The sequence below is a fragment of the Lolium rigidum genome, chromosome 3, assembly GCF_022539505.1.
Source record: "Lolium rigidum isolate FL_2022 chromosome 3, APGP_CSIRO_Lrig_0.1, whole genome shotgun sequence".
Lineage (NCBI taxonomy): Eukaryota > Viridiplantae > Streptophyta > Magnoliopsida > Poales > Poaceae > Lolium > Lolium rigidum.
Window position 1 is genome coordinate 411,276,847 of NC_061510.1, and position 14,408 is coordinate 411,291,254.

The window sequence follows — 14,408 nt, forward strand, 5'->3', positions numbered from 1 at the left end:
TGTCTCTTGGAGGATCTTATAGGGGTAGGATGTGTATTCGTTCATATGGATGATTGTATGCACATATTTATGACGTTTTCGAGAAAAAAGCCTTATTGTCTTCGAGAGAAAAAACTCTTGGTGTACATCTTCGATAGAAAATTCTCTTGTTCCTCTACTGTTTTATTGAATTTTTATTTATTTCATGGTTCAATATTTTAAGGCGAAAGGAAAGAAGAGTACTCATGACTCAACGAAAACCCTATTGCCTACAATCTTCAAGATTAATGTGGAACATTTAATGCATGTGATTTGTGGAGCAACACCTACCGTTCCGACGACGAGACCTCTTTCTTGGTACCTTCCGCTCCACCTCTGGCACCGCGCCATAGCAACGTCATTCCTAGGACTATCCAACTATATCTCCGTCACTCTTGCTTTTCATCGTCACCTTCCATCTCCAACACCTTTCTCCGGGAGGCGGTTTTTGTCGGTTCGTCCATAATTCACGTGTCACCCCATCTTCATAACGCAAGGCGGGGAAACAGACGTGCCTCCATCAAACACGTTTCCCGACGTAAGAGCCACCTGTTTTCGGCGCTCACGTCACGCCGTCTATAAAAGCCCTCCCACGGGCTCTGGTCCCTCCGCAGAGCCGAACACCCACCGTCGCCTCGAATCTCCCGTCCGCCATAGCCTCTTTTTCCAGGCATCGTAGGTCGTTATCAGTGTGATGATAGTAGTAGAAAAATCTCTTTGAGAAAACCTTTCCAAAAACAAAGAGATTCTTGAGAGGAAATTGTGGAGTCGATAGCGCGAGGAAGAGAGGAGAGGGGGGAAGAAGGTAAGGTAAGGTAAGGAAGGTGAGCTGGTGCTTGGGTGGTAGGCGGGCGCAGAAGATCCGGGGCTGGCTGGCTAGCTAGGTCTCCTTTTCAACCCTCTCGGCCCGCACCTTTCCTCTTCCTCTTCCTCTTCCTCCCGTCTCCGTCTCCCTCCGTCCCCATCCTCACCGCATTCGCATCTCCGGATCCCCTCACTCCGCCGCCCGCCCGCGCCGCCCTCCGCCCCGCCATTCCCGCCGCCTCGATCTCGCACCCACGGGCTGAACCAGGGATGCCGGCAGGACGCGAGCTGCCACGCGGCTGATCTCCCCTCACGCCGGTGGGAGCCCTCTCTCTCGCGCCTGCGCGCGCGCGCCGACCTAGAGGGATCCCGTCGCGGCTGCACCACCCCCCGTCCTCCTCCTCCCCCATCTCCCCTGGTAGCAGAGCCACCACCACCGCCACCAGCAGCAGCGACCCCGTTCTAGGGTTTGCTCGGGGGACGCCTCCCCGATCTCCTCGTCTCCGCTCGCCTCTTCCTCCTCACGCTCGCCCTCCCCCGCGTGGTGCGACGGGCTAGATGTTTTCCCATGGCGCGGATTCCGCCCACAACGCCTCCGCTGGCGGCGTCGGCGTCAGCGCCGGCGGCCTCACCCTCCCCGCCCGCTTCATGTGGCCTCATGGCGGCAAGAGTGTCTTCGTCACAGGCAACTTCACCAGGTTCGCTACTTATCCCCCACCTTCCTGCCCTATCATATCCCCTGTGATTACTCACTGCCATCTCGTTGACCTCCTTGTATTTACTCTGCCATTATTATGCGCTAGGAATATTGGATTCTCACTGCCCGTAACCGTTTCAACTGTATTTTTACTTCTACCGTGTGTTGTGTGTGCAACGCTCTATAGTTTCATTTCCAAAGGGAAATACTGCACTATTTACATATTTGCTCACTTAATTTGTCTATGGCCGTGCTCTGTGTAGATACAATTTTGATGACCTAACTCCTATCGTCTATGTTGACTGTAATCAATGGTGAATGTAGATTATATCCCCGCTCTCGGTCTCTAGGATGTATTTTTGTATTGTGGTTTATCAGGGTTCCATGCAGACCGTTGGGCTTACCCGGCGATGCTGTTTTGTCGGTTCGTGCATGAGCAAATATGGCGGGGCATGTTCCTGCCCGTAGTCGAGTGTGCCTGGCAAACCAAAGTTCAAGTACTGTCCTCGTGCTGGCACACGGAAACAAAGGAAATTTCCAAAGAGATACAAAATTGTACATGTTCCCTGTTCAGGAAAGCAACATACAACGGGATTGTTTTTTCCGTCGATCGCTGGCTCTTTAAAACCCAGGCTAATGTTTTATTATGCACCAACCTTATTGCAATTTTTTTGTCCTAGGTGGTCAGAGCATGCGCCCATGTCTCCTGTCGAAGGTTGCCCCACTGTATTTCAAGCTGTCTTCCAATTACCTCCAGGGATTTATCAGGTGCCCTTCTTTATCCCGTGCTACCGACAGTTGTTGCGTGCTTTTCGTTGGTATATGTTCACATTTATTTCTTGTATTAATATTTCTATTCCGCTTTCTTGGGTTACTATTTAGCGTTTCTGTCCAGCATAATAATGCTTGAATGTTACCTGCTTGTCTTTCACGTGATTGCATATTGCTGCATTTGCATGTATATGTAACTATGTTTTTTCTTTCATCACATCTAATTAACCAGGCATGACATATATGCAATGTAACTGCTAACGTAAGGACCTCCTTGCTTGGTTATTGATCTGCAGTACAAATTCTGTGTGGACGGAGAGTGGAAGCATGATGAGGGGCAGACTACTACAACAGGAGAGTATGGAGTAGTAAACACTTTATACTTGACAAGGGGATTCGACCACATAAATAACGTAGTGAGCCCCAGTACACCTGGGAGCATGGATGTGGACAGTGAAAATTTTCAGCGAAATGTAAGTTCACTTATCTTGCAGAGTTTTGAGTGAACAAACACATTATGTGGTAGACCCTGTTCTTTTGGTAACCATTCTTGTTAGCTTAATATAAATAGCATGGGGACATGATCTTAAGCACATATAAATGTATAACCATCTGGGTGTTGTGATGTCTTGAAAATGTCTTTCTGTGGGAGAGGAGGGTGGAGTGGTTACCCACCTCTGTGTCTGCACAAGGGGCATACATCATATGTTCTTTGTTCCCTTGGATAATTTATACTAAAGCATGCATGCTCAATCATATCTTGTTACCTGCACTCCATGTGCCTGTTGAATGGTGGTTACAAGTTAGTTCTCTGTTTTGTTATTTTACTAAGTTCCTACTAGAAGGTAAGAAAATTGAGTTATTGAGCAGGGATGAAATTTGTGACACTGGTCTTCCTTGTCTTCATCACAGGTTTCAGTGTCAGATGGTGCCCTTCAGGATGGTTCTCCAAGAATTTCAGAGGCTGCTATACAGATCTCTAGGTGTCGTGTTGCTGAGTATCTGAACGCGCATACTGGCTATGATCTACTACCTGATTCCGGAAAGGTATGGAAAACCAGCTGCTCTTATATGAGTGTTGTTAATGAACAGCTTTATTTACATAACATTATCCTTTTTTAATTCAGGTCATTGCTCTGGACATTAATTTACCCGTGAAGCAATCTTTCCACATTCTCCATGAACAGGTATTAAATCTTACCTTAGTTCCCCCCTTCTGGAGTTGTATCGTTAGTATTCGGGAGACATTCGAAATTGCTCGTCAGCCTGTTGCTTTACACCACCTTCCTGTATTGGCACAAATTAGATGCAAAACATAAATCACAATTTATTTCAGTTATTCTTGCTGATACTGTTCTTAGCAAGTACTACCTCTGGTCGGAATAAATTGACGCGCCTACCACCTAACAACATGCATGCATGGGCCTCCCTCCGTGTCGATTAAGTCCGACCAGAGGGAGCATCTGTGGCTGTATCTTGTAATTTAACACACATAAACAGATGATGCTTAACTGTCCATAGTTGCACTGCGCTGTAGATTTGGGAGAAGTGAGAACAATGGCATACATTTTAGTAAATGCTGACCCATCGGTTTACTTGATATTGGAAACTGAACATTACTAGTTCGTTTGTTAAAATACAACTAATATAAGTGTACAATTTAATACTGTACACGGTTTCTAATTTGCCTTATTCCACCAGCTGCTCCCAGTTAATAGATATTAGCTTTTTACATCTTTTCAAGCTATGTACACTAGTTTATAGGTACTTCCTCTGTCCGGAAATAAATGAATCGTATTTGTCTAGATTTGCATGTATCTACACACTAAAACGCGTCTAGATACATGCAAATCTAGGCAAATCTGACTCAGTTATTTCAGGATGGAATAGATGTGTCCTGCTCCATAATTTCAGATACATCAGTTATTTGTCTTTATTGCGATCCAGCATTTCTGGCACCTTGATAACCCGTTGTTGGTTTTATGATATATTGAAGTCATCATCAGTTTGTGAGAACATACATTAAGTAGTGCACTTTGCAGGGTATTCCTGTGGCTCCTCTGTGGGACACATACAGGGGTCAGTTTGTTGGGCTTCTGAGCCCACTTGATTTTATACTTATATTGAGAGAGGTAATCTATTTCAACACTTGCTCTTTGTTCTTAGACTCTTAAGTGTTGTCATTATAATTCAACTGTGTTGGCAGTTTGCTTGTGTTATGTGTCATTCTTGTACCCTGTAGGAGAGGCAAATAGTCCTGGATGCGCTTTTCACTAAAATTTATCGTTGCGGGTGATGCCTAACTGTTTATTTCAAACATTTTTCCACTGAAAATTTAAAAGCATCGGGAATGCAGACTCACTTGTTTTGAACTGAATTATTCAAGTGTTATATCATCTTGCTTGTTTGACCTGGGGGAGGGGTGTGGCAGTTACTTGCTGTAACCGCTTACTGGCCACCCTCAGTGTGGCGTAAATCCGTGTATAACTATTTTATTGTAGTACTGTTGAATCATTTATGCTTTTTAGGGCAGGTACTGGATTACACTTTTGAATTCTTTAAGTTGTGAAAGGTCAATTTTCATGTGCCCTTTTAGTTACTAGTCGTTCTAGGAACTGCTAATGTCTACGACTAACAAGTTAGGTGATCCTTGTCCACTGGTAGTATACCCCAGTTCTCTGGGTCAGGGGAATCCGTGTTTGTTGGTGACAGTTTATAACAATTTTTTACACAATTTTTTTGAGCAAGTGGAACCCCCAGCGCAGGCAATGAAAATCCACCCATCTCGTTATGTTTTACATAATAAATCTTTGTCTGTATCAGGTATTTTTGTTGAATTGTAATATCTTATTTTTGTTGCAGCTAGAGACGCATGGCTCAAACCTCACAGAGGAACAGCTTGAAACACACACTATATCTGCGTGGAAAGAGGCTAAGAGGCAAACTTATGGAAGAAATGATGGACAATGGAGATCAAATCAGCATCTAGTGCAGGTAAGTTGCTACCTATTTCTGGTTGAGAACTGGATTTCAAATTTCCGTGCAATTTGGCTTTGCAGACTTAATTGGACTGATGTTTGATCTCGAGTTGACAAATTATGCTTGCTTTCATGAAATTGAGAACCTTGCTTGCCTATTGTCTAGATGAAATCATTTCTTTTCATTTTATTTTATTTTATTTGACAAGTCGTAGACAGCAGTAGTGGAGGAACCCTTTTCATCGCCCATGTTTAGCTCACATTGCACTTTTGTATAGAACTGACCTCGTGAGCGTTGTGACCTCTTCACTAATCAGCTGGTTGGCACGGAATTTGTTTCCATTACTTAAGTTTTGAATGTTAATTTTTTCTTCAGTTTTTCTTATTCAACCCCAAGTTCTTAGTATTTAGTTTCACTGCGATTTTATGTGGCAATGCACTAACATGAGTTGACCTTATTTCTAGGCCACCCCTTATGAATCCCTGAGGGATATTGCCATGAAAATACTCCAAACTGGTGTTTCTACAGTTCCAATTATCTATTCATCTACATCAGACGGATCATTTCCACAGCTGTTGCATCTTGCATCTCTTTCTGGAATTTTGAAATGTAAGTATTCCCCTCTGCATCTTTATGACAGATCGGACTTGTATTTTATATGCTATGAGCAGCTTATTGCAAGATAGCTTAGCAGAATATTATTTTTCAGGTATCTGTAGATATTTTAAAAACTCTACTGGTAGTTTGCCTATTCTAAACCAACCAGTATGCACAATTCCGCTGGGTACATGGATTCCGAGAATAGGTGAACCAAATGGTCATCCATTGGCTAAGTTGCGACATAATTCATCACTTAGCTCTGCCCTTACCTTATTGGTTCAAGGTATGTTCTCTCTTCTCTTTGTTGCAACCAAAGGCATTACCAAATAAAGGTGCTCTTGCCTGAATTTATAAATTCGAAAGCAGGCCCTGTGTTATTCAAGACAATTCCACTGATATTCCATATGATGTGAAGCTATTGGCTCTGCAATTCTTCGAAACTGATCACTTACATTCTATACTCTAATTGTATATGCAGCTGGAGTTAGCTCAATACCAATTGTGGATGAGAATGACTCGCTGATCGACACATATTCCAGAAGGTATACACCATTTCGACACAAGAAGACACATTTCTCTTTTGGTAGAGCTATTTTGCTATGTTCCACTTTTGCTGATGACTTGTTTATTCTGTTTCATCCATTGTGTAGTGACATCACAGCTCTGGCGAAAGACAAGGTCTACACACATATTCGCCTAGATGAGATGACTGTTCAGCAGGTATGCTAGTAAAAGTCTAGTAATGCCTATCTTAATTAGGTTTTAGACTGAAACTTATGCCATGGTTTAGTTACCCAACCATCAGGATGTTTGGTATGGTAAACATGTTCCCTTACTAGTTGGTATTTTGGGAATGAATTGGCATACCACAGCTATTTTGGAAGTATGTTTATCCCGCCGTTTGCTGCATCTGGCCTGAAATGTAACTGATATTCAGGCAGGGAGAAAATCTACATGTGGTTGAATTTTTTTTTCACCTATGTATAGATAGTTAGGTACTCATTTGTCCAAGTGTCAGTCGATAGTTTGATACCACCTATCAGATCAGTGCTTGTGAAATTCATAACTGCTGCTGAAGCTTAACTGAATAGTATCAACATTTATTTTTCTGTTGTCAGGCTTTGCAGCTTGGCCAAGATGCGAATTCACCTTTCGGACTTTTCAACGGGCAAAGATGCCAGATGTGTCTCCGATCTGATTCTCTGCTGAAGGTTATGGAGAGACTGGCTAATCCTGGTAAGTTGTGTGTGTGTGTTCATTCAGTCGTGACTGCATGAATACGAATAGTTCGATTAATCCATTAATTGAACTCTTGTATATTGTTTACCAGGGGTGCGCCGCGTGTTCATCGTGGAAGCTGGAAGCAAGCGTGTGGAAGGCATAGTATCGCTGAGCGATATATTCAAGTTCTTGCTAAGCTAGCAGAAGGCATCGTCTTTGTTTTGTTGGGGTGCAACAGCTGCCAGAGTTAACAAGAGTAGCGCAAACAGATTGTGGAGGCAACAGTTGAGACCTCTGGCTGGCTGTTGCCGATAATGGCCGTTCAGGGTCTGTAAAGTTTTTTCTTTTCTTCCTTGTGCCCCTCCTCACCGCTGGTACCGAAATATCTGGTGACTTTTTCTTCTTCTTATCTTATTGGATTGTTTTGGCTGCTTGGCGAGACTAGTCTCCAAGGAGCTTAGTTGGTTCTGTCTTGGTCCATTCTGTGTCTAGTGCTAGAGACCCGTTAGCATCAAAGAGAATTGGGGGGAGTGTTCCAGAGGGTGAATGACTGTCTGAGTTCCAGTGCACCAGTACACCATGTGTTGTTTTTGCTCAACGTAAAATCTTTCGGTGGGCAATGATGCAACCATGGTTGGAGGCTTTGCTGCTGTTTCATTGGCAACCGTCTGGAAACAAGAAAAATCGAATGTTGATAGCAATCCTCCGCCTGGGGGATGTACAATTGTAAACATCATTTTATGTTTGAACTCATTTCGTTCTCATTGTAGATCATTATCGTCATTGTACATTCGCTGTCCACGTGACTGCAATCGCGTACTTGCACTGGCTGGAGATATAACATTATGCTGCGAATAACCCATCTGCCATCTTTGGTCTGGCATTCTGAGCCTGATCCCTGATGAGCAAAGTTTGCAATTTGCATTGTGGCTAGGTGAAGCTAATATCTTGGTACAGCTTGTCGCCGTCGGTAAGAAAATCCAAGCAAGTGGAGATGGAGCCGCCGTTGTACGCGACGGCGTGAACCTGTGTTCGTGCGTGTCCCCACGTCCACATGCCACGGCGTGGCTTGGTCCCTTGACCTTGTGGCTGTTCCGGTGAAAAATCTAGAGTGGATAGGACCAATCCACATCACCGCCCCGTCCCACTCCCGCTACAGCACAGCATACTCTTCCCAACCCCGCTCTACAAAGATTCAGAGGAATCCGCCCATCCAATCCAATCCATCTTCTTCCCCAGCATTGCCTTCTCTTCTAGCTGAAGCAAGTTCGAGTGTGCTGAGATGAGCATGGCGGCGACGGCGTCCACGGCGTGGCCATCGACCTCCTCCTCCGTCCTCGCCCCGCACACCCACCACGCCACTCCCCGGACCTGCCAGCTCCGTTCGGGCTTCCTCGGCCGCGCACTCACCGTGGCCCCGCGCCAGGTGGCCGCCGGCAGCGACCGCGCCGCCGTCTCCGCCGCAGCCGTGTCCGTGCGCGCCGCCTGGGACGGGCCCCTCTCCTCCGCGCGCCTCATCATGCAGGGCCGGAACGTCAAGGTAAAATCTTTCCCGTTCCCCACCACCTCGCATTCTTCCAATGCGATACCGATTCACCGGCGACGTGTTGCGCAGCTGACGGAGAAGCTCAAGGAGCACATCGAGGACAAGGTGGGCCGCGCGGTGGTGAAGCACAGCCACCTGGTGCGCGAGGTGGACGTGCGCCTCTCGGCCCGCGGCGGCGACCTGGGCCGCGGCCCCAAGGCGTCCCGCTGCGAGATCACGCTCTTCACCCGCCGCCACGGCGTGGTGCGCGCCGAGGAGGAGGAGGAGTCCAGCTACGCCAGCATCGACGTCGCCGCCGGGATCATCAAGCGCAAGCTCAGAAAGATCAAGGAGAAGGAGACGGACGTGCGGCACCTGAAAGGGACCAAGGAGTGGCAGGCCGCGGATGGGGCCGCCGCCTTCTCCTCCGACTCTGATGTGGAGGAGGTGGTAATGGAGGATGATGATGACCTGGTGGAGGTCATCGGCGCCGAGGACGAGGAGACCGTGCTCACCAAGGTAGCCCACCCATCTCCTCCTCTTCTCAGGAATGGCTTGTTACAGGTTACAGACAGTTCACTATGCACATTTTGTTCAGTATGTTTTATTCGCAAGAGTCCTAACATTTTTTTTTCGAGGAATGACGGGGGGAAAAAATCCCCACCGCTTGTTATTTATTTCCCGAAATGACTAGGCAGTCAATCCATCTTTACATGTGTGTGTGTGTGGGGGGGTGGGGGGGGGGGGGGGGGGAGGAGAAAAACTGCCGACCACTCGCGGGCCGGTCAAGCAACACAAGTAAGTAAGTATGAACGGAGCATGTCGAGAGGTGCTCGCTCCTCCACTCTAAGGCGCCATCGCCAAACAGCGAGGTCATCACAAGCCCTCCGCACCACCAAGGTCAACGTCGAGTCACGTCCATTGAAAACGCGGTCGTTCCGCGCTTTCCAAATGGACCATAGAAGAGCGGCGAGGGAGGAGTGCCACGCACTGGCAGGGACCTGAATGGGAGCAGGCAGGTCCCAAAAAGAGGCGAGCCCCGGCGGGATGGAGACACCCAGACGACTCCAAAGGGCCACCGCCGGCGGACAGAGGAAGAAGAGGTGACGCCCAGTCTCAACCTCCGGACAGGAGGGACAGATCGCCGAAGGGGCACAGTGCTTGTAGAACAGGTTCGCCCGTGTGCTGAGTCTGTCAATATCCGCCAAGTACGCGAAAATCTTCAGCTTCATAGGGAGCCGAAGCCCCCAAGTCGTGCAAGCCGAGGCGTCAGGGGGACGGCTAGGGGAGAGCATCCTGTACGCCTCACGCGAGCTGAAGGCCAGCCCAGAGGGGGAGTCGATGACGCGCCTGTCCGCCCCCGCCGAGAGAGAGGTGTCGTCGATGATGCGGAGAACCTGGGAGAGCTCGCCCGCCGCCGCCGTCGAAAGGCGAGGCTGGAGGTGCAGACCCCCGGAAGACACCGAGGCCACCGAGGCGTGTGGGCGCGTACAGTGGCTGAACAGGGCAGGGAAACGCGTCGCCAGCGTCCCCCCGGTCAGCCACTTGTCGAGCCAGAAGGAGGTCGATCTCCCATCCACCACCGTGCACCTGGTGATGGCACGGTAGAGGGGGAGGCACTCCGCAACAATCCTCTCAAGGAAGGAGGGGGCGGAGGAGCAGTCACCGAGGTCTCGACTCGTGTGAGAAAAGAACCAGTCCTTCCAGGGAGGGAGTCGAGCCATGGAGCCTATGAATAAAATTAAGCGACAAACACCTATTCACGTCGGTGGAGATCCTTAATACCGAAACCGCCCTCCTGCCTAGGCAGAAGCACTCTATCCCAAGCAATCAGACACCGAGCCCCAGAGCAGGAGTCCTTGCCAGTCCAGAAAAAAGCGCGACGTCTCTTATCGATGCTTTCCAACACCCCCACAGGTAACAAGTACGAGCACATATAGTAAGTAGCAAGGTTGTTCAAAACAGCATTACACAGGACAAGTCGGCCACCAGAAGAGAGGAGGTGAGCTCGCCACCCAGAAAGGCGACGATCAAAAGAGAGAAGGAGGGGGCATAGGCCGAGGCCTGGAGTTTAGTGGGGGAGAGAGGCAGCCCCAGGTACGGCTGGGGGAAAGAGGAGATGGGGCAGCCGAGGGTAGAGGCCATATGTGCGGCCAAGATCGGATCCACATGCATGGGAACGAAGCACGATTTGTGGAAATTAATGGCAAGGCCTATGGCGGCAGCAAAGTCGTCAAGGACTCCCTTGAGACATTCGGCCGCACCATCCTCGGCCTTACAGAAGATCAAGGTATCGTCCGCGTACTGGAGGACGGGGCAGGGGGTAGTGGGTGAAATGGGGTGGGAGAGCGAGCCCTCAGCCCACGCTTTGCGAATGAGGCGTTGAAGAACGTCAGCAACGATGATGAAGAGGTAGGGGGAGAGTGGATCCCCCTGCCGAAGGCCATTCCTGCAGCGAATCCAGTCACCAGGGACCCCGTTGAGAAGAATCGTCGTGTGTCCGGAGTCCAGAATACGCCACATCCAGTCACACCAGAGGTCATCGAAGCCTCGAGCGCGGAGGATGGAGAGGAGGCTAGCCCAGTTGACGGAGTCGAAGGCTTTGCGGAAATCGATTTTGAACACGATGGCGGGCGTTTTCCGAGTGTGGCAACATCGAACCAGGTCCGCCGCGTAGACAATGTTCTCGGAGATGCGCCTCCATGAGAGAAAGCCAGTTTGGTCAGCGTTAACAAGTCTGTGGATGCCAGTTTTAAGACGGGTCGTAAGGACCTTGGTAATGGCCTTCATCACACAGTTTTGGAGCGAGATGGGCCGAAAGTCAGTGGGGTGAGAGGCAGAATCAATTTTTGGGAGAAGAACGAGGAAGGCGCGGTTAATCCTCGACAGGTCAACCGTGCCGTCGAAGAAGGAGGAGAAGACCTTAACCACATCCGCGGAGACAGTGTCCCAGAAGGTGGAGAAGAAGGAGGGTCCGAAACCATCCGGGCCAGGACTGGACATTTTGTTCATGGCAGCGAAAGCTTCCCGAATTTCAGCGTACGTGAAGGGCACACTGAGGTGGGAGAGATTGGCGGGGGGGTCCTGGTACAAGGAGGAGAGATCGAAGTTCCAGGAGGTAGGTGAGACCGTTCCTAGCAGACCGGAGTAGAAGTTTTTGAGGACAGCGGCCTTCTGAGCATGGTCGGAGATCTCAGTACCGCCAACGACCAGGGTGGGGATTGCGTTGCGGCGAAGCCGACAGGTGGCAGAAGCGTGGAAAAACTTGGTGTTTTCGTCCCCCTCGAGGGCATACTTAACCTTGGCTCGAGCCCTCCAGTAGAGGGAGCGTTCCTTAATAGATAGATGGAGGGCGTCCATCGTGAGCGTACGGAGCCTGCTTTCCAAGGTCGAGAGGGGGCGCCCCTCTTCCAAAAGGTCGAGGAGCTTGATGAGGATACGGCAGTCTTTTTCGCGCTGGGCGGCCGGCGAGATACGCCTCGCCCAAGCTTTACATTTGAATCTGCAAAGGCGGAGGCGAGCGACCAGCTGCGCAGTGGGGTCCCTCCGAGACGTGGACCCCCAAGCCGAGACGATAGTCTGACGGAAGGAGGAGTGGAGCCCCCAGGATTGTTCGTACCTGAAAAAACCACGCTTGGGGATAGCGGTTGAGATCCTAGCCACTAAGGGGACGTGATCCGAGGTGTCCCGGGCTTGGGAGGACAAGGATGAGGAGGGGAAGCGAGCATTCCAGGCTTGGTTAATGAAGACACGGTCCAGACGAATAAGGGTTGGGTTATTCCTTTTGTTTGACCACGTGAACTGACGGTCCCGAAGCGGAAGTTCGATAAGGCCAAGAGTGTTAATACAGTCGTTAAACAACTCAGCTTCCTGCAGAGAGAAATTATCGTTGTTGCGCTCAGAGGGGTCGCGAGTGAGGTTAAAATCGCCGGCAATAAGCCACGGAGTGTTGTCTGGCGGGGAGTGGGTAAGAAGGTCTTGAAGGAAGAGGGTCTTCCCAGCAGGGTCGCAAGGGGCGTAGACATTGGTAAAGCGGAAGAGGCTCCCGTCATCAGTAAGCGCAAGGTCAAGGGAGAGAATGCTACGAGACGAACTAGAGGCATCTAGGGTGAAGAGGTTTTGGTCCCAGGCTGTGACTAACCCACCGGAGGAACCAATCGAATCCACCGATGAGAAGGTGCGAAGATGAGGAGGGAGAAAGGACGCAGCTTTAGAGGGGAGATCCGGCTGAGTTTTGTCTCCTGAAGGCCCAGGAGTTTTGGGTTCGCAAAGGTTAAGTCAGCTGAGACGGCGCCACATTTATCCGGATCACCAAGCCCTCTAACATTCCAGGACTCAACAAGGAACATAAGATTGGCACTCATCATGGATACAACTTGGGGACACCAGAGCCAACAACCGAAAAAGAGCTAGCTGCAACCAGGAAGGGCTTAAGGCCCGACAGCAGAGCACAGGGATGAACTAAGGGAACAAGGATAACAGGAGCTAAAACAGCAGCTCAAAACAGACATCCTTGCACAGCAAGGGTAGAAACGCAGCCTGGGCTCAACGGCCACCAAGGGAAGCAGCAACCGTCGAGGGAGGGCGTCGCAGCGGTGGAGGGTCATCATTCCGACGAGGAGGACACCGCGTCAGGGGTAGCGATGGCGCCGGGGTCGACGCCGCACGCCGCCCCCAGCAGCTGGAGACGTGGGAGGGGCAGAGGTCCAGGGTCAGAGTCCTCCATGAATCCCGCGGCCTCTGCCGCGGCGCGGAGCTGCAGGGAGCTGCCAGAGAGATCAAAGCGAGAGGCCTTGACGGCCTTAGCTTTGGCCAGCATGCTGACGAACTCTTCAGGCTCCTTGGAGGCAAGGCGGGAGCTGCGGCGAGCCTTGAAAGAGTCCTAACATTCACTTCCTGCCGAGCATCGTACTGCTGACATTGTCACAACTGTCAATTACACGCATTTTACATTCAGTTTTTACCAAGAATCATGTTGCTGCATATCCGACGAGATTGATCGGCCGATGGATGCGAGGCTGATGGGTGCCATTGCTTGGTTGTGTGCAGGTGGTGCGCACCAAGGTGTTCGAGATGGCGCCGCTGACGGTGGACGAGGCGCTGGAGCAGCTCGAGAACGTCGACCACGATTTCTACGCCTTTAGGAATGAGCAGACAGGTGCCTACTTTCACAGCCTTGCATTTGCTCTCCTCTATGGTCTATGGAACACTTCTTGTGTGCACAACTGATTGGTTGCGACCTTCAACTCAACTCAAGTTAACCGAGCTGTTCGAACTGCAGGGGAGGTGAACATCCTGTACAAGAGGAAGGAGGGAGGCTTCGGGCTCATCATCCCCAAGCAGGACGGCCACGTTGACAAGGAGACCGTCGCCAAGGCGAACGGCAAGGAGCAATCCATCGCCGGCTGACTTGACCGTTTCGCCTCGCTAAGTCACTAGCTGTAGCTTTGTAGTTCGTCTGTTTTCCTCTCTGATGGATGGATGGATGTCTGTCGGCTGCTGATGTTTCCATCAGACAAAATGTCCAAGTGAAACCGAGACCTTGTGCTGTGCAAGTTTAACATTTCTGTTATGATCCCCCACCACTTTCTAATCCACTTGCCTTAGTAATTGCATAAATCTTTTTATCCTCCAGGAGAATATGACTTCTAATTCCAGATTACACATCATCTTGATTCTTTTGAGGCAGCGCACATCATTATGCTCAGATGAAACTAGCAGCAGTTGCGGATTGGTAGTGCGATATGGCATGGAAAATTTGAGTTGCCGGAGCCATATACTTGAAGCCAAGCA

The 14,408-nt window shown here is 49.7% G+C and overlaps 2 protein-coding genes across 2 annotated transcripts; both read left to right on the plus strand.

The window, feature by feature from the left end:
- Nucleotides 1-1,352: 1,352 nt before the first annotated feature.
- LOC124704699 (sucrose nonfermenting 4-like protein) lies at nucleotides 1,353-7,859 on the plus strand. The gene is made up of 13 exons (XM_047236970.1): nucleotides 1,353-1,520; nucleotides 2,200-2,287; nucleotides 2,587-2,763; nucleotides 3,203-3,337; nucleotides 3,418-3,477; nucleotides 4,333-4,422; nucleotides 5,153-5,284; nucleotides 5,734-5,878; nucleotides 5,979-6,152; nucleotides 6,348-6,411; nucleotides 6,520-6,589; nucleotides 6,988-7,105; nucleotides 7,200-7,859. Exons 1-13 carry the CDS (start codon nucleotides 1,381-1,383, stop codon nucleotides 7,289-7,291), a joined length of 1,485 nt encoding a protein of 494 aa, XP_047092926.1. The 5' UTR covers nucleotides 1,353-1,380; the 3' UTR covers nucleotides 7,292-7,859.
- A 444-nt stretch (nucleotides 7,860-8,303) lies between these two features.
- Nucleotides 8,304-14,208, plus strand: LOC124704700 (ribosome-binding factor PSRP1, chloroplastic-like). Its single transcript, XM_047236971.1, has 4 exons — nucleotides 8,304-8,630; nucleotides 8,706-9,134; nucleotides 13,665-13,773; nucleotides 13,897-14,208. Exons 1-4 carry the CDS (start codon nucleotides 8,373-8,375, stop codon nucleotides 14,022-14,024), a joined length of 924 nt encoding a protein of 307 aa, XP_047092927.1. The 5' UTR covers nucleotides 8,304-8,372; the 3' UTR covers nucleotides 14,025-14,208.
- Nucleotides 14,209-14,408: the final 200 nt, after the last annotated feature.